Source organism: Chroicocephalus ridibundus, chromosome 1 (genome assembly GCF_963924245.1).
Source record: "Chroicocephalus ridibundus chromosome 1, bChrRid1.1, whole genome shotgun sequence".
In the NCBI taxonomy this organism is placed as follows: Eukaryota; Metazoa; Chordata; class Aves; order Charadriiformes; family Laridae; genus Chroicocephalus; species Chroicocephalus ridibundus.
Window position 1 is genome coordinate 146,023,764 of NC_086284.1, and position 25,898 is coordinate 146,049,661.

General features: G+C 41.2%; 1 protein-coding gene across 1 annotated transcript in view; it reads left to right on the forward strand.

The window, feature by feature from the left end:
• The window catches only part of ITPR2 (inositol 1,4,5-trisphosphate receptor type 2), a 261,876-nt gene that overhangs the window by 212,305 nt on the left and 23,673 nt on the right, over positions 1–25,898 (forward strand). The window contains exons 46-54 of the mRNA XM_063357290.1: positions 4,278–4,385; positions 6,850–7,042; positions 9,894–10,019; positions 12,870–13,045; positions 14,360–14,524; positions 16,495–16,690; positions 18,764–18,856; positions 23,297–23,424; positions 25,200–25,365. Coding sequence (XP_063213360.1) covers positions 4,278–4,385; positions 6,850–7,042; positions 9,894–10,019; positions 12,870–13,045; positions 14,360–14,524; positions 16,495–16,690; positions 18,764–18,856; positions 23,297–23,424; positions 25,200–25,365 — 1,351 coding nt within the window. The remainder of the gene's footprint in view (positions 1–4,277; positions 4,386–6,849; positions 7,043–9,893; positions 10,020–12,869; positions 13,046–14,359; positions 14,525–16,494; positions 16,691–18,763; positions 18,857–23,296; positions 23,425–25,199; positions 25,366–25,898) is intronic.

Sequence of the window (25,898 nt, forward strand, 5' to 3'; positions counted from 1 at the left end):
AGTCACCTTTACCCCTCAGGTTTGGCAGTCTCAAAATGTAGAGAGTGAAATAGATCTTACAGAATTTGGGGTCTTCAGCCTGCTCTTTCTAGCTTGTATTTATCGGATTCCTGACGTTTTTGGGGCCTTAAGCAAAGCCTGGTGAAATCAGCAGTCGGAGGTTTGACAACCGCCTCGACTGTGTCCTGGGTTAGACCTCACGCCTCCAATGAGGACTGGGCTATGGAGGAGAGACCTTTGCAGTTTACAAGCTACAACCAGGGACTGACATGTTCCTGTAAAAATACGGAGAAAGTCTGTGTTTTACAGAGATGATGAAAGTGGAGAATTACTTTCTCTTTTCCCAGCAATTTTTCCACACGCACATGCATATGTATATACATACTTTAGCAAACCAACCTAGTATCCCAAGTCAATGAATTATTGACAGGCTGATGACATGAACGTTCACAATTTTAAATCACTTTTTCTTTGAGAACATTTAAATAACTGCATATTTGTTCAAGGAAATCTTGACTTTATAGCACAAAGCCTGCGGGAAATCTGTATATTGTCAGTTGCAAAAGATGGGTTTCCATGCTGCTGATCGTATATGGAATCCCAGATGACCAGCAGATCTGATTTTATAATCATTTTGTGTGAGGAGTTTAGACTGAGTATTACTTCCAATTCTGTCATTTATCTCTGCTGTTTCTTTATTAATGTCTTCAGCGTTCTTGGTCTGTCCTCAATCTTTCACGTTTTGTACTGATGCTTCATTACAGTGTTTTCCAAATTTTTGAAGTAAAAGTCTTTCAAGATGAACAACAGGCCTTCCTTGGGAACTGACTGAAAGCCAAATGATCTTTATTCATATAGTTATTGCCGTTGCCGTACACATCCCCTCTTTGGAAATCACTGTTCTGCTGTATGCTATTGCGTCCTCATCCCTACATGCCTTGATGAGTAGTAAAATACAGTGTTGACATTTAAAATATTGTCACTGGCATGGTTGATGGGTAAATGAATGACTGACAGAGAGTTTTCTCCTCAGACATGATTTTTTGGGGGATCTCTGCAAATTCAGGCTCTAGTGATGGTTATTTTTTATATCAGTTATGCTTGCTGTGCATTTTTGAGCTTTGCTTTGCAAACATAAATGGGACCGTCCTTTTCATTATAGTTGCTATTGTCCATGCCTATCCAGTGTCTTGTCCTTCAGCTGCCCCAAAAGATTTCTGCAGCACTTTGGAAATAATGCTTAACTACATCACAGGAGTTAAATATGAAAAAATGTCATTCAGAGCTTGCACGGCCTTTACATGTCAGTCGCAGACTGTCACCTAGGGTGCATTATCAGCTTGGATAAGCTTTCCATATTTTAGGTTCACAGTTTGTCACTACACGGTTATTTTCATTGCTATGTCTTTGATCTTAGAAAAAGCTCTGCACTGGTCAAGGAATCTGTTGACACAGTCCCCTTTGCCCGTGTGAGCCTTTGAGCTCATTACAGGGTGAAGGAGGGATCATGAAAGCAGAGCTTCAGAAAACATTGTAGTTGCCAAATAACATAGCATTTCTAAAGCTGTTCTGTGTCTTACTGTGGGCCTCTGCTTCAGAGCTGAGCCTTCACAGATTGCTGTCCGTATCATTCATTCATGGGTGTAGGTGTGACAATACAGATATATTAGCAGTACCTCTGTTGTGTCAATGTAGAGGAATCTATGCCACGTAGGAACTGCAATACAAGCAGAAAACGGATAGACCCTTTAGCCCTTGAGGTTACTGTCTGAAGGTCTAGACTACAGAAGGTGAGTGGATATAGAGACATGGGGAAGCATAAAGAAATGAGGTTATAAGGGCTTATTGCCTGGCACTACCGCTGACATCGCTAGGTAGGTTTCCCTCCTAAAATCTGCTGCAGTTCCTCCAGCTTGGTCAGCAATCCCTGGTCATTTCCCATGTGTCTTTGCTGGCAGCCGAGGTGCTAGCACAGAAGATCCTGGCCTGTTCTTCAGATCATTTTGCCTAGTGCTAGTGTCAGGAAGCCCTAGCTGTGTGGTGCTAGGCTCTGTACACATGTCAGCACAAGACAGTCACTGCCTAAAAGCACCGTCTAATAAAGTGTAATGAGGATCGCCAAGTGCACACAGTTTTGAAGTGCGTAGCTGCTGTTCAAATGAAACCTGATAGTAAAATATGCACTGTATCATCGCTGTCTCAAACCACTAGCGGTCTGTTAAGTTAACACGCGTGCTAGTCAGTCCCATTACAGCGCGAGAAGGCTCAGATAGTTTTCCCTTCTAGTCCATGTGATAAGGGAACTTCTGTTACTGATAGTTATCAAGAGGTATTTTTACAGTAAAAGTTACGGACAGTTAAAAGCATATCAGGAAGCAATACCTTGAGATTTCATATGGTTTACAAATGGCATTTCCAATTCGGTACACAAATTCAATTGTGTATAAACAAAGTCTTTTGTGGCAATAATGGAAAGTTCTGGATCCATACATGTCCTTTTCTCCAAACGGTTATCATTTTAATATGAGAAAAACTATCCATACGTCCTTGACTTATCATTTACTAGAAAACTCAAAATCTTAATGGTTGACATTGGAGAAAAAGGGTCAAGATACAGGCAAAGTTCCTCTGTATTATCAAAGATAAAAACAGGGAATATATTTGCTTCTGGTTATGCTAATTCACTGCTCCAAGCAGGGTGCAATTGCATTCTGTCTAGTAAGCTCTTTTCTTCGTGTCTTAAAGAAGAGATATAGCTAAAGTAAAGGGCATTTGGAGATGGACAAGGAAAATAATTGGGTCACGGAGAGTCTTCTGTTTGAGGAGGGATGGGAAAGATAGGGATTGTTTTAATTTAAAGAAGAGACAAATAAGAGAGGATGTGACAGTAGTGTACAGAATGATGAATGATACAGAGAAGGTGAATTTTTTGCCCTTTTCTAAGTACAGATGCAGAGGAACATTCAATAAAGCTGAAAGGCAAAAATAATAACGCTGTTTATTTTAAAAAATTACTACTTTGTTTCCACAAGCTCATCTTGTTTCTCCATGATGCTGGAGCACATATTGAGTGGGATGCAAAAGACCTATAGAAAATGGGTTCAGGTTGCCGCATTGAAATGATGTTGTGCACATACGGCAATGACTACTGACTGGATCAGGTTATATAGCTTGTGTGATGGAGAAGAACTAATCAGATAGTCAGACCCTCTTTTTCTAGATTTTAATTATTTTATAATTCCTCGACTTACTGTGTTATTTCATGTAGTAAATCCTAACCCACCTGTGGTGATCATCACTTCAAAGCCTAATTCCTGCAGTCGTTCCGAGTGCTGCGCCTGCCTCATTTTTAATGTCTGTGTCTAGTCTGTTGTGGTAATGTCTGTGCAGTGATTGAGACCTGGATCTTGTTTGCAAGATAGCCTTTCCTGCCTCAGTTTTCCCCCACCTTAAAGTAGGTGAAACACCTCGGAGTTTCTGGATGAAAACCACTTGCTATGATATAGGGAAGATTGCATTTTTAATGGTGTTTCCTCATGCCTTGTAATTAAGTCTTTGTTCCTCACCAACCTAAAAGACATCATGAATGCAGTTTGCTGACACTCTCAGTATTAAACTTCATGCAGCTATCAAGCATTTTAAATATTTACTAGTCAACAAGAAGAGGTGTGTTTTATGAATCACGTGAAGTATATAATTTGTAAAAGTTTGTAGGAAGAGGTCCCTATTAGTGTGTTTGTGTGTGTGCATATATATGCTATGTATGTAAACTATACAGTTAAGAATGTATTTGCCCACCAGTGCAGTCCAGCTGCCTCTGAGATAGTTATGGATGTTATCTTGGCAGCCCTGAAATACCAACATACAACATAGCGAAGAACAGTTTAGCCGTTCGAAATCGCAGAGAAAATTTAATTGTAAATGTAATTACCTATTCAGAGGTATGCAAATTTTATGGCCAAACTTAAGTGAAAAGAAGCATTCAGTGTAATTTTTTGGCATTTGTTAAAAGCCCTCCAAAAACCATCTAGGCTGCAGGCTAAGCTGCCTTTCATAAATCTCAGCCGAAGACTTGCTGCTGACTTTTTAAGAGTAAATTATTTCTATTGTTCTCAAGTAATTACATTTTTGTTGTTATCTGTGGAAAGAGCCCCACTGGGTTGAGCGTGTAAGTATATGGGAGTGGGGGGAAGGAGAAATTTGTGTTAGTTAAGTGAAGATGATAAAGCTGAAAATATAGCAGCAGGACATAAATCAGATTTTTTTTCTTTTTCTAGTTGGCTCGTCACAATAAAACATTGCAACAGATGCTGAAGCCAGGGTCAGATCCAGATGAAGGAGATGAAGCCTTGAGGTATTACGCCAATCACACGGCACAGATAGAGGTAAAGAATTGCTCACTAGAAGATTGAATATGAGACAAGTTTGCATCTTATGCATGGTGTATTACCTCTTTTTAAGCTTCTGAACAGGAAAGCTTATTCAAATGGTGTAGATTATTTATGAGAAGGAGAAGGTTAAATAATGCGGTTTTGGCTATGGGAGGAAAAGGAATGTACCTATATTAAAAGTGGCTCCAAATAATCATTTTACAGTAGCTTTCCGGTGTGTAACTAAACATGTTTTGTTAGAGAAATAATGACTGTGGATAGTAGCTGTGTCATGAAGTCAAGAATAATCTTGTATGGTACATCACTCAAATAAATAATCATGAGTTTCAAACCAGTGATGCTAACTGATCAAATTAAAAGTCTGGCTGCAGTAGAAAGAGGTTTTGAAGTGGTGTAGACATTCAGTATGGCTTTTGTTTAAAAGACCAAGGCTTGGCCTGGATCATCAGATCTGTTCTCTATTTTAAACTTTACCCCTGCCATGGACTGGATTTAGATCAAGATCCACAGAGGTATTTAGGTTCTTAACCCTTATGTTAGTTCCTGTGCTCTTACAGATTTCATGGGATTAGAGGCATCAAGATAGGAGTTAGTATCCTAGTGTGTAATGTCTCTAGTCTTTAGTGACTTTGTAAGGAGGAGAGTTTCGGTGGCGCAAAGGCAGCTGCTGTGAGAGACTGCAGGAAGAAGAGACATTTAGTTCTCTCTTGGAAATCCTGTATCAATTCCAAAATTGGCCAAGTACGAAACCTGCACAGTATGGTTGCACACAGGCCCAGCCTGAATCTGAGCTTTCATTTTACCTTCAGTGGGCTCCCAGGTTCCGTCAACATTGGACCTGAGCTTGCGTGCATAGAGAGCAGGCCTGGGGCGAGCGTGTCAGGTCCGTATTGTCCTGGCTGCCATCAAGACAGGCCATGGCTGAGTCCTTCTCTGTTTCCCACCATCCTTTTTGCCTGATACTTGTCATGTTATCCCACCACAGGATAGATGGAAGCTCCATGGCTGTAGCTGTCCAGAGAGCAGCTCAGTGCTCCTCTTCACATATTTTAATATTTTGGTTACTGCTGAGGTATCTCTTGGCAATTATCAGCCGAGTTACCTGTGTAGGTTGTAAATTCGGGCATTAAGCAAGCACTGTGGTCTGCTTTTATATGGCAAATAGCTTCTTCCTGCTACAGTTTCTGAAATCTCCTAAAACCTCATGGTTGCAAAGCCTCTTCCTCAAGGAGATACGGTGGCCTCTATTCTCAGGGAGAATAAACTGTTTTAAATGCGATTCTGCAGAGCAGCACATGCAGCTTACCTTTTCGTTTTAGTCCCTGACAGAACTGAAGATGCGCTGTCAGCTTCGGTCACTCACCCTACCGGGTTAGCTGCTAGTCACGTAGTCCTGTTGCAAAACAGCTGGCCTGAGACACAGCTATTTACTTAGGACACTTCAAAATTGCCTGTTCAAATGTCACGTAATGCACATGCCTAAGGGCAGACATGAGCACAGTTATCTTTCATCTCCAAGGCAAATGTACTTGACTATATTAATCTTAACAATGACTTAAGACAGATTTTTTTTTTAGTGTGTTCACATAATAAATATGAATTAACAGAGAGAAGGGAGGGTTCTTTACTGCAGGACCACAACTGGAAAAGTGTAACTCAACCCAGGATTCCTGCTGTATCAAATGGATGTTCACTGGCCTTTCTCTGAAAGTAGTTCTACACCTGTTCGGCATTTCAGATATAGCTCCCCTATATGAGGGTATCTCATTTGTTTTATTTGAAAGTCAAATAGTGGGGTTTTTTGTCACTGGTGGCTGTACAGAGATATGGGTCTAGGAGTCAAGATGAGTTTTCTACCCATTTCTGTATTTTTAGCAATGCAGAGTCCATGATCCGAATGGGGAAGCAATTTTGATGACAGTGTGGTAAGATGGAATAAAATCTAACAACTCACTCACTGGGAGCTCACTAGGCCCTGAAATACAAACAATGCAAAACCTTGAATTTTGCCAAGTAGGAAGATACGGGTGCTGTGTGAGTAACAAGGTGCTATTTTTGCATGTTCACCTTCACAACTTATCTCATCATAGAAATAGACTCAAGGTGAGAAAAGAATTTTGTAATCTGAGCAGAAACCTCCTGAGCTTCTGCAATGTTTACTGGGTTCAGTTTATTGCAAAATTGAAGCATTCTGAATTAGAACAGTTTTTATATTTGGGGGAAGTTTGGATCTAGGTTTTGCTTGAGACGTGTATTTGCCACCGTATTTTCAGGCAGGCTTTTGAAGATAGAAAAACAGTTTTACTTTGTTTTAGGATTGATTGGTTCAACTTCATTGTAATGTTCAAATAATTTAGGCATTAATTTATAAATAAAAGGGGACCTGTGAACAAGAAAAGGTATGAAAAAATGGTTGGAAAGTCACTGATCCTGAAAAAAATGTGTGTTTTATTTATAGATTGTTCGCCATGATAGAACAATGGAACAGATTGTCTTTCCTGTCCCCAATATTTGTGAATTTCTCACTCGTGAATCGAAAAGTCGGGTATTCAATACAACAGAGAGGGATGAACAAGGGAGCAAAGTCAACGACTTCTTCCAACAGACAGAGGATCTGTACAACGAGATGAAATGGCAAAAGAAAATTAGGAGTAAGTATTGCAATTTCAAAAAATAGCTTCATTATGGTAAAACCCTGCTTTTAAGCCTCCAAATGCTTTCATTTTAATAATACACTTTTCTCAGTTCACTCCCATACTGCAACAGGCGATACTGTTCAGGACTTGAGAGTGTAGGTCAGCAGAGTATAGGTCAGCTGAAGCACTTGCATGCCACCATAAGAGAGGCATAATATAGAGCAGCTAGGAATATAAGTAATGTGTTCAAGATGATGTTTTGGACTCCAAAAGTTAAATTGAGGGATGGGTGAACTGGGTGTAGTTCTACTAAACTCAATAGAGTTGCACCTAATTAAGCCAAGGCCCTTAATATTTAACAAAAACATGTGTAGCTGCATATTTGAGGTTTGCAGATTCCTAAAAGACCATTAAAAAACTTGTAAATGTCAGTCACTTTAAAACATCTCTCACCAGAACCTCAGCTGCTTTAAATCTGCCTGACTCCCATGGAGTCAGTTCCCCTCTGCCAGTTCACATCAGCCTTGCTTGACTAGGCTGTACTATGTCCCAGTCTGTAAGCCCATACTGGTACGTGTCCCACGGTAGTGGAAGAGGCATCTGTACCACCTTAAGCTGCTTGCAGGTTGCACATCTGACAGGCACAGTCGAGATTGTGGGGGAGAGATCAAAGCAGGAACCCGAAGAGGAGGTGCAGTGAAGCCAAGCCAGGTACCCCAAGTTCCTTGTTTAGTTCGCTGGTGGGCATTACAGCTGCTGGCCCTCATCAGGAATGGGGGTCCTCATGCTGCCGATTTCTCAGTGATGGGAAGCTCGTCCCAGGTCAGCCAGTGTCAGCTGTGCCCTTTGCTTCTGGAGCAGAGAATCAAGGCTGCAGACTAATTAAGCATCTACATTATTCTTGAGGGATAAGGAAGAAAGTTATCGTTTAGGTATATATATAAAAATGCACAAGAGTGATCGCTTCAGGCATTGCTAAAATGCAGATGCTGCTGGGGTGGCAGACATCGGATGTTAAACAGCTGATGTGTTATGCATTATGCGATTGATCAGGAAGGAAGTGAAGAGTAGGATCTATGGTCAGAGCAGCAGGGAGTTTGGGTAGTCAAAGCAATATGGTTTAATGTAGCATCCTTATGTTGGTTGCAGTTTTTATAAATGTCAATTCCCAGGCTATAGTTTTCAGAGGTAAGTTTTCAGTGTGAATCCTATAGGCCCAGGTCCGCTTCCCTTGGTGGCACGGTGAGAACTTTTCTGTACTGATAAACTTACCAGAGTAGAAGTTGAAAAATAAATTATTCCACAATAACTCCCTATCTGCACGGTTTATTTGGGAATAAAAGTCACTATATTGTAGAAAAATTACTCCAGTAACAAAATCATATCTGTGGTTTTTGCTTAAGAAACACAAATAAAAGAGCCCAACCTTACACTTACGTAGACCAGACCTGCCTAATGCTATAAGCAAAGAAAATTGGTTTATTTTTATTCAGAACAGAAATTCCTCAATTCCTTTCATCAGTGGAATGGCCCGCAAATTTCCGTGTGGGTTTTTTTATTTGAAAAGATAATACGGGTCGAGGCTCGGTTCATTCTTTAGCCAAGTGTCTGTTAGCATGCAGTCTGCATTGCTAAAATTGATACATGTAATTTTCAATGGCTCCAAATGCTTAAATCTCAGCAGCCAACAGCATAAGGTTATCACAATGAAATCTGAATATTTACCTAATCACAATTAAATTCTATTTAGGCTAAAGCCTGAGACAGTCATATGCAGTTGAAGGAGTCTACTGTTTATAAAAATTTATCTGGGTGCAGGCAAGTCAAGAATATGTTCTGCATAATTGCAGGAGGCTCTCAGTACTTTAAAATATAATTAACAGGAATACATCGTCTTCAAATAAACCTCTCTGGCTAGAAATTTCTTCACACCATTGCACATAGAATCTTGTTTTACATGTTCATTTAAACTTATTGTAGTGCAGTCATATATACGAAGTGCTTGCCCGGGTCTTAGTCCTGTCTGATCTTGTTCCTAGCCATTTTGCGGAGTTATGTGACTCGAGACACAAAATCTTAACCCTGTTTTGCCCGATTTCCCTTTTTAGTCTTTTCTAACTAGGTTATAGGTTCTTTGGGATATAGCCTATTTCTGCATATTCGTACAGCATTTCACATACGGAGATCCTGGCCTTCTTTGAGTCGTTTTAAGCAGGTGTACAGAGCCGTTTGTCAGCAGGTAACCGTGGACATCTGAGGATCATGCAGGAAGTAGTCAGCTTTCATAGAGCCAAATCCCAGTGAGACCAAATTTTACCTGTTCTCCAAAGTAGAATAAGATGTTATATTTATATACATATAAATATATACTAATAAGATTTAGTTTGACAGAGGTGGGGAAAATACCACCATTCTGCAACCTTGCCTATTCCGTCATTCTTTGAATAATGTCTCCAGTGTGCTTGGTCCAAACGGGTCATCTGGTTGACTCGTTCCGGGTCTTCTGGTTAAATGGCATGCGGAGTGCTAAAATCTATTTGTTTGCTTGATTTTGTATCTCCATGCACAGAGGCTACAGCTTCAGAGGCAGGTGAAAAGACGCCTTCCCAAAAGATCCAGTCCTAAAATCTTAGCAGAGGCAAAACCCTTATATATAATAAACTGTATTGGGATCTTTGGATTAAAAGCTGTGCTTGAAACTATGTTTTATGGCAAACCTATGTTTAATATTTGTCTATTTTAGTTAACTTCAAAGACCTACGTATTTTCTTCATTAATTTGTATTTTTTAATTACCTTGAGGCCATTACTGATTGAGTTCCTGCCTGCTTTCATTTCACTGATTGCTGCTTTTCTCCCCTTTCTAGATAATCCACCCCTGTTTTGGTTCTCCAGACACATCTCTCTCTGGGGGAGCATTTCCTTCAACCTTGCTGTATTCATCAATTTAGCAGTTGCTCTCTTCTACCCCTTTGGAGATGATGGAGATGAAGGCAAGTGGCGCTTGGTTTTATTTTGCCTTTTAATTTGAGATGTTTTCAATTCTAAGGTAACGGTTGTATAAAACGGTATCTTCAGGTATGCTTATATCTGCAGAAGCCATTTAGTATCTTCAGTATCTTAGCAGGGACCGGGTGAAATGTGGTAGTTGATCTTCTGTGTGTCACATGTCCCGTGCAATATGAAGTAAAATGGACAGAACATAGCTGCCAAGCCGAAGATTATCTAGATGATCCGAGCTAATTCTTTTTCCTTTTTCTTTTTTTCATATTGCCATATTGCAGTGTACTACTGCGCACATTCAGTTACAGCTTCTGGGCTAAGGGAGGATTCCTGGCAGCAGAGAGACAGAGGTTCCTTAAAACTGACCATTTTGAATGACTTGCAGCTTAAAAACATATGGAATGGAATGATTTAAAAACTAGCTTGTTGGGTTTTGACTGTTTTGTTTGTTGGGTTAAAAGGACATCATTGTTGCAGAGGATAAATGCATTATATAAAAGTATGCTTAAAATCTATGATTCTGTCTCTGCTTCATCACAAGTTACGGAAAATATAGCAAATAATAAATTTCATTAAATAAACGCAGCAGACCAGCGGGAGGCCTCTTTGAATCCAAAACAAGCTTAATTGGGATAAAGGAGGCCAAATAGTTCAGAATACTGGTAACGGGAATAGAACCATTCACCTCTAGGACTTTGGTTCATGTCCAGTCCAGTCAGTAATGTGACTGAAAGTCACCTCTGTCTGATGGCATGTGAACTGGGCTGGTGGAAGCAGTCCAGCTTCTAGTAGATACATGTGCTTTTCACAAACACCAGAGTTGGCACCAGCAAACATTCCCGTTGGCTGGCTAAACAGAAAGGCAGCAGATTAAAGTATATTGGCCCGGAGCCACGTTGCCCTTTCACCCGACGGGGTGGTCTCTGCAGGTCATGGCACAGGCATCTCCGCAGTCCTGCGAAGCAAAGTTTGCAGGGCTGTGCCACGTAAAAGGGAAGCATTTGTACTTAGCGCCTTCCTGCTTGTAAAATGAAGAGTCACTTGCAGTGCACACACGTTAAAGCCCATGCGGGATGAGGGGAAAAATAAAGAGTTAAACCTTTTAAGCTACTAAATTTTAGCTAATCTATCCTTGCAGAAATCCTCTGGTCTTCAATCAGTAGGTATTAATGCTTATTTTGAACTGCAGATTTATGTAGTATTAGTTTAAGCGGCCCCGGTAATCCGGTGATTTCAGTGATAGCGCATTTCAGGATTCCAGTTCCCGTTGCTTGTAAAAGCAAAAGTGACTCCTGAGCAATAAACAATAGGTGTGGCCGAATGGGATTAGGAGGTCATGAGGCAGTCTCCTCACTTCCAGCCTCCCCCTCCACCAAAGCCCGATCTCACAGCTGGAGATTTTCTCCCATTTTTCCCCTGTACCTTGTGTAAATCCCCCCACACTCGGATGTCTGCGGCGCCTGAGCTGATCTAATCATCACAACAATGCTGCATTTCAGTAGATTTCTGCAGTTCTTACATCATATGACATAAGCGAAATTGTGCTCCAGATGAGGACTCCTCGCCTCTGGCCTGCATGTCTGCACACGTTACCGGTGTGGGCCCTGCAACGTGAAATAGTTTGACCTGCAGTAAGGAAGAAGGAGAAATGATTTGTTAAAGTAACGCTGCGTGCTTTGGCCTCACCTCTCAGATCCACTTGGAAGTTATTTTTTGGGATCCATTAAAAGTTTCTAAATCTTGCTGGTGAAGAAACTGACAGAGCTGACCTTGAACCTCCTGCCAAGGATATAAACACTCCTGAACTTTGGAAAAGTTCGGATGCCATCTGAATGTTGAGGCTACGGCCCCATCCCATTGTTTTCTAATCCCACTGGTGCTGCTCAGCTGTGTATCCGTTGCCAAAGAGATAGCATGATTTCTATTGTGAGTCTAGATAAATTTTCTATTCCCTTCTCCCTCGTCACTGACCTCTCAGTTCATCTGATAACAATAGAAGTCAGTGTACAAGTGTGACAGTGCCCCGAGATCTGAATGTGCCTTTTACATCACAGCAACATGATGTGTTTCCAGGGCTTTAAGCAGAGGGGAGAGGGAAAACAGGGGCATTGCTCAAAGCTCAGGGAGAGCCTGGAGCCAGCATCTTGCAGAGCGGCAGAAAGACTGACACTGAAGGCAGTGAGTGGCTCACGTGCCCGCAGGAGCTCAGAAAGACCCGGGACCTGCTGCCTCCCCAGGAGCAAGGCACAGCTATCCAGCTGCTCTCGGCAATGCAAATGCTGCTTGTTCCTGCCCAAGTCCCCGTGGCTGCCTCCCGCTGTGGCAAGTGCCTTGCTCCCGTGCGGAGGCTCCTGCTGAACACCCACGGCCGTTCAGAAGAAAGCTGCTTTTCGAAAACTGGGGTGCATCAGTGCTATTGGGGTTCGAAAGGTGACACTGCGGCGCAGTGCCACTTGCTGCGCCACCCCAAGGACCGGCTATTTCTGTAGCTGAGCAATCATGGAATTAGGCTGGAGGAGCCTTAATGATCCCTGCAGAAGGGCGCTGATTAGTAGCTTGTTCGAGGAGAAGGGTAAACTGTTTCATCTCTGAGCGTTCCTCGGATTTTAATGGAAATTTCATTAGCTGCTCTTATTATTACCTGGGCAAAAATCAACAATACTATGATAATAATAGTTCTTGCTGCAATTAGGGCAAGTTGTGGTCAGCGGTTGTGGTGCACGAATCACGCTTTTTGTTAGCTATACTGGCAGAGGAATTGATCTTTTGGATTTGTTTCTTGGTGAAAAACGGACTCTCTAAAGATGCCTTTCTCAAATCTTCCTTTCTCCTCTATACAGGCACACTCTCCCCGTTGTTTTCACTCCTGCTTTGGATAGCAGTGGCGTTTTGTACAGCAATGCTGTTTTTCATCTCCAAGCCTGTTGGTATTCGACCCTTTTTGGTGTCTGTCATTCTCAGATCTATATATACTATAGGGCTCGGTCCTACCTTGATACTTCTTGGTGCTGCTAATGTAAGTACTCTAAAAAGCAAGCAGAATTTCCCTTTCAGCAGAAGCAGAGATATTAAGCATCTCCTATTAAAAAAGCCCTTGATTAGAGCTGTGCAAAGAACTTCTTTTTCTGGTTCACTGGTTAAGCCAAAAAAATAAATCATTTCCAGTCATCCTGAAACAGCAGCATCAGCAAAGTGGGAAGCTAAGAAAAAAGTTGTTTTGGTTTTGTGCATATGCAAATACTTTAAAAATAAAAACAATATGAAATTTAAAGAACTATTGCCAATTAAGATGAATCAAATTTACAGTTTTTCATGTTAGAAGAATAATGTTGTCTACCAATATGCTTGGCAAAATCGACCCAAATTTCTTTGTCAGCTTAAATCTATATTTTTAAGAAGCAAAAAGTTTTCAAAATTAAAAATTCTCTCAGCCCTTTTCCAGATTTCTTAACTTAACCATGTCTATGTTGGCATGTTTACTGAGCTGGCTAAAATATACAGTCATGCTCATAAGTCATCTGTGTAGACTTCTGTCTGATTGTTACACACTAATTCACCTTAGCACCAGGCAGCAAAGTATTGGGCTGTTTGCCACCAGTTCTGTGAGAATTTCACACACTTCAAGCTGCCCAGTCAAAGGTAAAGGCTGTGTTTGCCTACGTCAAATTTGTGAAAGAAAAAAACACGTTGGGTCCTCATTGCTTGTCCTGGACTACCAAACAGATGAGGTTAGCCCCTTTTGTATTTACTTCTGCACTGCTGTTTGCATGCAGGCGAAGCTCAGGAGCGATGGAGAATCTGATGCTGTTGCTTAAATGCTATACTTCAAAAATGCCCCCAGTATTTTTTTTTTTTTTTTTAGGGATTTTATATTGAGAAACATGATCCGAAGGAAACGGTAGATCTCACACACACACCCCACACACTTTCTGTTTTACTACTATTGTTCTCTTTGTAGTAGCATGCTTAGCTGCTTTTACGTAGTCTCGGGTCTAAACTGAAAATTATTAGGAATCCATTCCCAGTTGCTTTTTTAATGCTTTCTGACATTAATCCCACCCTGCCTACTCACTAATGGTGTAGAAATAAATCACAATGTAATGAGGCACGGTGCAGTTTTAGAGGGGTGATGTACTTCAGCTTACTCTCATGGACTCTGTTCCCAGTGTGGCTTGGTAATTCAGTTTCTCTCATCTGACTCCAGCTATCTAAAAGTTGATCATTTAGTCAAAGCAATCTATCTAGACTTTCTGCATGCTGCAACAATGCAAACAATAAATATCAGGATTTTTCTGATGGAATAAACCTAGCCTTTGTTTTCCCGCCACAGCTTTGTAACAAAATAGTGTTTCTGGTGAGCTTTGTCGGGAACCGTGGAACTTTTACCCGTGGCTACAGAGCGGTCATCATGGACATGGCTTTTCTCTATCACGTAGCATATGTCCTGGTCTGCATGCTGGGCCTCTGCGTGCACGAATTCTTCTATAGTTTCCTGGTAAGTATGTGCTTCTGTGGAGGGGAAAACTTTGCAAAAATAGAAAATACCGTTACCCATGCAGCTGTCTTCAATTTCTTCCTGACAATCAAGCCAAATCAGATGTATTTTTAGCATGCCGTTGTGTTGCTGCCCCTTAGGAGCTGCTGTTTTCATTAGAACCTGTTTCTGTTAGGACTTATTCTGTCTGGTTTAGAATTGAAAGATTACTCATTTATTTTCAGACAATCATCATACAGCCTACTCCTTTCTCCCGCCCTTCCCTAGCATACATATATTCTGTGTACATTGTTCCTGTATCCAGTGTCAGTCACAATGTCTTTGGGACAGGATTTGTCCACTGGTGTGTGCATCGTATTTATACCAAAGGATGTCATTCCTCAGTTCGTCTTCCAGCCCTAATTAAAAAATAAAAAAAATAAAAAATTACTTGGGAAACAGGGATGGCATGCCTCGGGCATAGCAGGAAGATCCATCACTTTAAATGTACCCTACTTTCATTTTCTTTTGTTGCCATTATCCAGGTCGAAAGCCTTTTTATAATATGATACAGGTGCAATGAAAATGAATCATACAAAATTATGCTAAACTCAGCTAACTGCTCCCTTCATGCTGAATAGCAGTAAAAGGTGTTTCACTGCGCTTGTTTTCTAATCCTTTTGCCTTATACTGGAGTGTGTGATACTCGTAGGGAGACTGACTAAATTGTGGTCATTTACATGGGTTCGCTTTCCTGTTGTATTTTTCTCGCCTTCCTGAAGAGTGGTGAGCTCCCAGCATTTCACAAAGGTGTGATAAGCACACGAAAATGTTCAGGGGTTCAGTCCTTACTCTGGTAGAGCTCCCATTGAAAGTAGTTTAAGAAACATTTTATGTACTTATTTATTTCAGTGACTGCTATTGACAAATATCCATGATTCATGGATGTTGTAATTGTCCATGTTCCAAAGTTACTTCCAGGTGTTCACTTTGTAGTGGAAATATTCTAAACTCTTAATATTTTTTCCTCATTTTAAGCTTTGTCTTATACAGAATGAACGGTAACTGTCTTTCCTCTTTCTTCCTTTATTATTAATCCTTTCACACGGCTGTGGATTTCAGATCTTGTGGATTGTGACTAATACCTTCTTCTATAGACCATTTTGATAAATCATAGTGTGTCACTTTGTATCTATAATCTGTGTGTTTTGAAGTAGAAATACATACATTATAGATAAGGTCCAAAGCGCTATAAAACATCAATAAAACTGCAAGAGAAAAAAAGCTATAGTGTCTTGAAAAACTCTTAGCACATATAATTGCTGTTTTAGGCCTTTGGCAGTTAAAGCAGTATTGTCTTAATGTATACTTTTCTTTAAAGTTAAGTACCAGGAAAGCATATAGTGCAGGGTAAAGAAGAACAAAGGTTTCTAGTTTTATACAAACAGTGCAATGAAATTAACTTTGTCCTGAAAACAGATGACCCCGTTCTTTGTATATGCAAGTCACTTTTATATGATGCTATGAGCTCAAAGAAACAGTTTACAGACATGTAATTGCTTGCATACGTGAGTGCGGTTTTTAGTTACAGTTTATCAAATGGCAAATAACATGAAAAATTGATTTGTAGATGTAGATCCACTGTATGACGACACTGTTTTTTAATTTTAATTTAGGCTGATTTTGAACATGGGTAAACAATGGATCTTGTTGGTAACCATTACCCGCATCTGGATCAGGCTCATATATAATGTATACTTTGTAACTTTGTATTTTGCTATAATCTCTCTTAAAATTTAAAGTTCTGTGCTAAATTCCTCTTAGAAGCAAGCCTAGCTCCCACTGAAATCAATGTGAATTGTGTGTTTCTGAAGCTGAGAATTTAGAACGTGGCTAGATGTATGTTTCAGCAGTTCAGATTGTTTTCCTGTGTAGCATCTATATATTGCCTCATTTGTATTCATTTTTCCTCTACTCTGTGCTTTTCCCAGCTGTTTGATTTGGTGTACAGAGAGGAGACATTGCTAAATGTGATAAAAAGTGTTACCCGGAATGGTCGTTCCATTATCCTCACTGCAGTGCTAGCCCTCATCCTAGTTTATCTCTTCTCCATCATTGGGTTCCTCTTCTTGAAAGATGACTTTATCATGGAGGTCGACAGGTTGAAAATCAGGACCCCTGTGGCAGGTATTAAGTTTTATATTAAAATTTGCTTCCGACATATACCTTTTCCGTCTGCCTAACCTAACTTTCATCTGAGAAAATTGAATTTTTTTATTTGTATCTGTGGGAGCAGAACTAACTCCGTATACTGTAGGACACAACTACTCTCTGGGTAAAATTTAACGTGTATAGGGTTGTTTTAGCCTAGGCTTATCTGTTGAAATTCTAAAATCTAACACTCACATTCAATTTGTTACGTTTTCTTTTCAAACTCATGCTAATATTTAAAAAAAAAAAAAAATGCTAAATTTCCTAAGTATTTGGAAGCAACTCCAAGTGAATTCTCTTGGTTCTCATCCCACCTTAAAAGCAGCTCATAGTATTTTCTGTGTACTGCATGAGGCATGTAATCTTAACGTGTTCAGTAGATGTATTCATTTGATTACTTTTTAAGCTTCATCCAGCAGAAATTTTTTACAGAATCCACACTTCTGCTGATAGGAGATTTCCTGGAGCACCTTTTAATTCAGTTTGTATTTCACAAACATCACCATTGGTGTATAATCCTGGCTTTAGTAACATCATTGGGAGGTTTATAACCAGTTTTTACACGGCCAGGATTTCAGCTTTCCGGAATGAGATCATTTACCAATATGGACAGAGAGTTACAAACTTGCTCTGCTAGAAAAAAGCCAAGTCTGGTCTGTCGAGACCTTTGTAATAAGCTGCCAGCCAGCCTGCTGGGAGCATGGGCAGAGAAGTAACTGTCTGCATAGAAATACCTGGGAATAGCTTGCCATTAAATTAAGAGGCGTGATTTTCCCAAACGCTGAGCTCTCAAAGCTGTAGGCAAGCACAGAACAACTCATGGAGCCCATCCCGCACTGTGTGCGCTCAGTATTTGCTACATTTTTCCTAAATTTGTTATTTCAGGCTCTAAAGCGTACAAACAAGGAAAAGGTCATTCAGAACTCGTGGGTATGGTGTACCCGTGTAGCTGTTTTGATACCCTGTGATAAAAAAGGAACCCAACGGATTTGTTTTGCCACTGATCATCTTAAAAGGGCTGGGTTGGCTTATATTTGACTTACCATTCATTTTGGGGACAGAAGTTACAATGTGAAGTTTCACTTTGGTGAAAGGTAATTGTGACCATCTTAGAAGAATGGATGCGAGGCTACACGAAGCCCTGGTCTGGTCCAGTGCAGTAGTTCCTGTTTGTGTTTCTTCTGTTGGGATTTTTGGCAGATTTTTGTGGTGTGGGTATATTCTTGCTGGCTTTATACATTGCCATTCCTGATCAAAAACTCATAAAGAAAATATGCTGATGATATACTAATGGCACATTATGCGTTCCAAGACAAGTGCTTTAAATTTTTGCTTTATAAAGTGGCACAAAGAGAAAGTCAGAGTGGACATTTTCTGTGTTACGCAGATTGTCTTAGGCTTTTGCTTTGGTTGTATGGTTTTGCCTTCATTTTTTCTCCTTAAACCTTTTTGTATCTCTGATTTGAAATGCAGGAAGTTGTTGCAAGATGCACAAGATAAAATTGGTTTGATAAAATCAAGCTGATGTACACATTTACCCACTTTGGGAATGTTAAATTAGTGTTTTACACAAACCCATACATATTTACAAATGAGTACCAAACTGTGTTATAATCCTTGAAGACTCTTAAATATTCTACATTCAGGATAACTGAACATCAGCTTGGTGTCCTTCTTGTCAGCTTTTGTGAATAATTTATCTAATTGTTTTAAAACTGACATTATTTTCATATCTGACAGTTGTTTCTTGCTTTGAATATATTTTGTTCTAACCAGAAGTAGCAGCATTTGATGTAGATTCATTAATTTCAGGAGATGAAATGGGAATAGCTGTGATATACAGTAAATATAAAACTGTGGTTTTGTTCCTTGTGATTACTTTGAGCTGTTGAGGCAGACTGCTTGAGGAAGGAGGAATTGGTGGTATAATTTGTTCTGCTTTTTCTTCTCAAGTTTTCAACTCATTGATTCGTTTCTAGAAAATAATGATTTAAAACTTAGTATCAATGTAGTAGCTGTCTTTTTGTCAATATTCTGCTTTTTCTACAGATATTGGCGAAGTCCCCACTACAACCCTCACATCAATGATGGGAGCCTGTGCAAAAGAGAACTGTTCCACAAGCATCCCAATCATTAATCCAGGTTAGTACAAAAGTTCCTCCAAACCGATGATCAGCTAAAACTGAGGGATTTGTGTATGATTATTGCAGAGACTTTTCCTAGCGTGAGAAGTGATGATCGGTGTTTTAAGTCGGAAGTGCTCAACTTCATCAAGGCTTCGAGCTTAGTTTGCAACTTGCCCAGATCCAGGGTCAAGTTACTGTGTCTTAATGAGTTACTGTGGCTCAGCTAAGCACAGGCAGCAATCCATCTGTGCATTCTTAGCTTGTGGCAAATGCAAGGAAATGCAGGCTGTTCCAAGCCTTTTTCGCGATAGATAAGTTGCGTTACTACTTCATGCTTGTGGCAAGTGAAGAGCCCTGGTTCAGCAGATGAGTCCACCTGGTTTCATTTTGATACCTGCATTAAGAATCTGACCTATCTGTCCGAAGGACCCTGCCAACTTTAAATATGCTCAGTTAAAATAAAAGGTCTGACCAGTGTTTCCTGTTGGGGCGGTTACCAGATACCAGTTACCAGATACTGGGTCAGGAAGGAATTTTTCCTAGATCAAGCTGGCAGAGTGCTTTGCCCTCTTCTATAGTTTGAGGCTACAGGGTCACTTGGGAGTTCTGTTGGCCAAACGTGCTGCTAGACAGAGACCTTGGATGGTGGAGCTACTTTATCTCTCTTACTCTCGTCCTGTGGCACAGTCCAGTTGTGGTTGGTCTTTCACTACAGATGTTGTTTTAGTGTGTGGTGGCCTCTGCAGTGTGGATGTGTGCACAGTGCATGGTCTACAGGCTTCAAATGTTCACTGCCGCAGTTGGCTGTGGTTGCTGGGAGCTGAAACCGAGGACCTAAGTCGTCCCTTCCTATCCTATGTTCCAGTATAAGGCTGTTTCACATGCTTTGTTCTTCCACTACTAATTTTTGAGTTTTTACAAGGGTTTGAGGGAGAGGGCTATAAAAGTAGGCTTTTTCTCCCCAGCTGGTGTGTAAACAGGCCTCATAAACAACATGGGAAGCTGTCTGACTAGATAGAGAAAACAGTCTAAGAGCTATTGGCAAAGCTGCTGCATTCAAAGAGTAATCAATCAGTCAAAAGAGAAGCAGTGTGGCTTTTGCCAAGCTCTTTAAATGATAGAAATCTCACATTTCTTATTGTTTGGATACCGTTTCTTTAAAATTAAACAATAATGAAAGGGAGCTGTACAAAACATCTAAGTGCACTGTCACTTAATCTAGGAGAATTGTAATTTAGCCAGTAACACTGAGAAAACAACATTCAGCAAGAACAGTTTTGCTCATCTTAGCCAGTGAATCACCTGTCAAAAAGTACTGCTCTGCCTTCCGTCTTCTCCTGGGACATGTCTCCCTTCTGGCAAAAGCATGAGCATGGTGGAATGCAAAGGCCTGAGATTTGGTGGAATTCACATTGTAGCAGCATGAAGAAGTATGCAGCTGTCTGTACAAAACATAAAATGTTATCAATGGCATCTCAGGTCCAGAGTGGAGACATAAACATGTTGCTTTTTGGATCAGATCACTGCTAATCATTTGTTCTGGTGAGACTGTGCTTGTTCTGGTGGGCCTGTGCTTCTACCTTGAGTTTCACTGGTTGAACGTGTGCTCAGTCATTGCTCATGTTGGTGAGGGAGTTAACTTGGGAGCCAGTCTGCTCTGCTCAAAGAGCATCCCTTGTCTGCAGCCTGCTTCCTCACTGCTGCTTTGAGCTGTCAGCATAAAAATATTTTGTCTCGTCTCCCTTGGAGTCTCCCACTCTTCACTCCAGTGGCATTTCCATATCACTTAAGTCTTTGCCTGGTGAAGCTCTTAGTGACTTAAAGGAACTTCACATTCTACAATATGTGGCTCTTTGTGCCCTGTAGCCCATAAAGGCCTGTGCTAGAAAAGTGTACGGATATCTGCTTGTGGAAGGGGACATTTTCAAAGACTCATTCCACTCCCAGGTCTGGTACCGCTCTTTGCAAGTTCAGCTAGACCCACATGGATTCCCATGTGTGTCTCCCGTGCCTGTACTTGCGTTGGAGATCAGGCCCAGAAGCCACGTAGCTGGGGGCCATCAGTTGCGGATCTTTGATGTAAATCTTCCTATCATCCCACTTACTGCCCTGTGGTTAACATTGTGGGGTGGTCTTAGTGCATAACCTGCATTACCTTTGTCTTCTGATGCAGTTTAATTCAGTCTGCCTGATGCTGTCTAGCCAGTAATGGGCCTCTCACTAGGCTGGAACTAGTTGTAAATAAAACCCCTTGAACCTCAGTTAGTGTCAACATTGGGTCCTTAGCAACGTTTCACTCTACAGATCCACTCCTTTTGGTAGTATGGGCATAGTCTGTGTCGACAGGGGCTGAGTCTGGGCTATGAGTGGTGCTGAGCACCAGGGCAAAGCAGCTAGGGCAGAACATGCGCCTGCAGGGTTATCTGGCTCCCAGACTGAAGGTAGCACTTGTTGCTCCACGTCTGGGAGTGGAAGTAGAGTAAATGCACGGGAGTCTGTACATTCCCCACAGCCTACATTACTGCACTGGAGGTTTCTGCCAACTTCAGACTGTCTGCTGTCTGATTCTCTGACAAAGAGCAACCTGAGCTTGCTTTTCTGGATGCAGTGTGGGATGCCGTTTCTCTGTGTTGTAAGATGTGCCAGTGAGCTGATGAGTGGTATCTTGTGTCTTTCTGAAGCATGGGCTTGCTCTGAATTTGCATCTTGGTGGACATGGAGAGTTGTGAGTTAGGGTTTCTAGCAGATAACTCTCTCTGGTGTTGCACCTTCCAGTTTGTAGCCCTGGTTTATCCTTAACCATTCACCAGAATCTGACCATCTGCTGTCTCCAGCATCTGACCCTGGTCTTGTAAGCAGTGAAAATCTTGTTCTTGTATAAAGGTTTTTAATTTGTCTTGTGGACGGTCATCTTTGCAAGCACAGATGTTAGCTCCAGAAAAATTGATGGAGTAATGTTTAGGAGGAGGAAATAAAGGCAGGGTACAAAAGCAGAGGAGATGAATTGGTATGACTAAGTAAAAAATTTCCAGGTGTGACAGAGAAGAAAAGGTTTTGTTGTTTCAATCCTTTCAGTTTCAATATTTAAGCATTTTTGTAAAAAATCTGGACTTACTAGTGGTAGTAGTGTCTGTAGTGACCGTATAGGTAAGAGGGAAGTGTGTCCTTCTGTCTGCTTTTGCTTTTCTTTTTACTCAGAGTTCCTTAAATCAGGAGTTCTTTCTCATTTAATTGCTTGCATAGCAAAAGTAGTGATGGCAAAGGCAGCAGATACCAGCTCTGTTCTGCAAATACCAATTGTGATGCCTACACCTCAATTTGGGAACCCACGGTTTAAATCCAAATGGCTTGTCTGTAATGTGAGTGCTTTCAGTCAATTCAGTTTATCAAAATCTCAGTGCCCCAGATGTGGTGGTTTGGGGCTGTTAAGTATTCTATTTCAGTTAACTATCGCAGCAGGATGTTGTTATTTATTAAACTCTGTTCCAATAAGTGCATGAAGCAAACCAAGTGAGAATTGCTGCCTTCACTGCTTAAGCAAATGTATCCCTAAAGAGAAAGGAAGGCGGGAGAAACAGCAGTCACAGTCCTGACCCTTCAGTGCAAGCCAGCAGGGCACAGGGAACAACTCAAGCAGGGCTCTTCAAAAGGAGCCTGCTGATGCAGCCACAGCACGGGGCTGAGTGCGTGGTGGGAGGAATTCTGGCCGGGGCGGACTAAGTCCCCCCGGGGACTGGTGTTCCAGCCCAGCTCCTCTGCACGTTCAAATATCTCCTGCACAATAGTACCCTCTGTGGCTCAGCCAAAACCACGCAGAAGCTCTGCAGCAGAGATAAGAATAGAATCCAAGTTTTCAAGCTGAGGTCAGGGACAGTCTTTCATTTAATGTATATCAGACCTGTGCTTGCGCACATGTGCTAGTGGAAAGATCGTGGACAGATTTACTCTTATAAAAGCCAACCCCTCCTTAATGATTTTGAATGCTAACATGACTTGGCTTGTACATGGGTAGGTAGAGGAATGATTTCACTGGAAGACAATCCTTTTACCAATGTGCTTCTAATTCTGTGTTTATATTGCTTCTCCTCTATGTGTCAGCCGCACACTTAGGAGGCTCACTGACAAAGTCATACTGAAACCAGTGGGAGTACTTGCAAGGAAAAGGGCTGCTCCCGTGAATAGAGATGGCAGCTCTGGGTCATTAACAGAGTTACTGGTGGGAGAACTGCTTGGGATTTTCTCTGTCTCTCTTCTGGCTAAGTATGCCTGAGGTGCCTGAGTACATCACCAGCAGTGATCTGTGAATGGATAGGGAAGATCAGTGAAATTCTCGCTGAAAAGTATGAGAGGCAGATGTGTATTGCAGTTGCTTTCTCTAACACAGAATTGTGGCTTTGTCTGATTGAGTGATCGTTAGATTCTGTGATTCCTAAAGCTGCTGCTCTCCTGTTTGCAGGTGAAGAGGAGGAGGATGGGATAGAAAGGACGTGTGACACCCTGCTCATGTGCATTGTGACTGTATTAAACCAAGGCCTGCGAAATGGTGGTGGTGTGGGAGACGTGCTCAGGAAACCTTCCAAAGATGTAAGTATTTTGGCTGAGGAAATGCATTACTCCCTGCGCATCTCATGAATGCCAAAGTCAATTTTTGGAGGTTATATACAGTGTTTGTATCTAGCCTGCTGTAGTGTCACACAGTTGATTTATCCATGTAATTTTTACATCCTAGATGGAATATTTAACGGGAAGGGCTAAGCTTGGTGCGATGATGATATTTGAAGAAAGGAAGTCGAGGTAGTTAACTTTCCTTCTGGAAAACTGGAGCATATTGTAACCTTCCAAGCACTGCTAAGAAGTGTTGCTGTATTGGATCAGTCTCCTATTACACTAGGAATTATAAATGCAACCTTTTGAAAGGGATTGATTGATAAGTTTATGTCAAGACTCTCCACTGTAAAACACAAGGTGAATTTTTAACTGAAACCTGGAATAGGTCCTATTGTTTACTTGTACTCAACCAATATCAAAGTCAAAACAGAATTTCATATATTGTGGTATATGTCCTCTTCCAGAAGTTTCTTCCAAAATCCAATTCATTTAAGGACTACTCATAATATCTGTGTGGTTTTATGGGTTTGTATTGAAGTTCTAAAAGAACATCATAAATAAAGGCAATCTAGCAGCCTTTTGCTTGGTGAGCCACACCATAACACAAGGATTAAATTCACCAGTAGGATCTCAGCAGGGCTTGCAGGAGTCCAGAGACAAATAACTCAGGTCTGAATGGACGAACTTCTTGTGCTAGTAGTAAGAATCTAGGTCCTAAGTCATAGACTGGGAGATACTGCAGGAACCATAGTGCATCCCCATGAAGTCTTTAAACACTTACAGACTTTGAAAGTGACCCTTGCCACTTAGCAGTTATTTAATGCTAACTGCATTAAAGGACTTCACAAAGGGTAGCATTGTTATCCCAATGAATGTGTGAGAAACTGAGAAGGCAGCGACTTCCAAGTCAGTATCATGGTGAAGAAGAGGACTCGGGTTTTATGTTCCTCCTCCTCAACACTGAGTGTCATCTCCTGTTTGCCACAGAACAACTTTGCTATTTTTGGAGGTGTCAGTGGGAGTCCAGTCCAGCCTTTGCAAGACTGAAAGTAGCTACGATGTCAAAACAAGAGTTTGATGAAATGGGGAATATGAGCACTTCATGTGTGTGTACACGTGCAGGTTGTGGTCCTGAAAGACACGAGCTTGGTCTGCCCACCCTGAGCCAGCTTGCAGCCGTATTGACTACATTAGCACAGTGCTAAAACCATCAGCGTGCCTTGCTTGGGTGCAGGGTATAGTAGCCTGGCCTTGGCATCACACAAGCACGCTCCCCTGGTTTCCATCTGTTTGGTGTGAAAACTTGGCATTAGCCTGGAATATTCCACAAGGATGTACTGTAATCATATCCCTGCATGCCAAAAGGCAGTATTAAGAAGAGCTATCATTGCTCTCAGTGGGTACTAGAAACTGTATATCCCCGTTCCTGTACTGGCAAGGCAGTTATCTTCAGTCGAGCACTACACTAACGCATCTATGCTGCATCCGGTACACAAGCTAGCCTCCTCTTTGTGCTGCGTGAAACAACGTAAAGGACAACAGGAGTCCCAAAGCAATAAAAGCATGTGAAGTCAAATCTTCTTTGCTTAGTGACATAGATAGTCCCTCTATATTTCTATGAGTAAGGCTAGCAGAATTTGGCATATGAAAAGAAAGATGCATAGCTTTGCATGAGCTACTGTGAAAATGCTGTTTAATATTTTAGAGGTGTGCTATTTTTATATCTTATTGCAACCTTATTATTGTTTTAGGAGCCCTTGTTTGCTGCGCGAGTTGTTTATGATCTTCTGTTTTACTTCATTGTCATTATTATTGTTCTGAACCTCATCTTTGGAGTCATCATTGATACATTTGCTGATCTCAGGAGTGAAAAGCAAAAAAAAGAGGAAATACTAAAGACAACCTGTTTCATCTGTGGTAGGTGTTACTGAACTATTGAGACATTTGATTGGGAAAGGAGTAAAATGAACTATTCCTCAATAAACAAAGCACGAACCTAAGGAGTGGTTATCTTCTACAAGGAAAGACTGTAAAAATGGTAGAGTTTGGTGCCAAATTTATTCCCTTTCAGTAGGAAAAAAGATGTGGTTTAGGAATCAAAAGCTAGCTTTACTGAGAAGTAGCTTCACAGTCTCCACCCAGGATCTGAGGGAGAAGGGCCGTGTCTCACACGCGCATCATCACCACTAATGGAGATGGTGCAGCTGCTGACTTTATTTCACAAAGCGTGATGTAGATGAAAGTACAGCTTGCTATTTCACAGCACAGTGCATTCCAGAAGTGTAACAACGGCAGAATCCGTCTGTCTCAGAAGGTGATATGAAACGGGGAACAAAAGAATTAAATTAAAATCATCCCCACAAAACCCATGGATAAACCCACTTATTTTGAGGTGCTCTCACAAAGAGAGGCAGACCTTCACTCCCCTGGGAGACTTTAGAAATATTTTC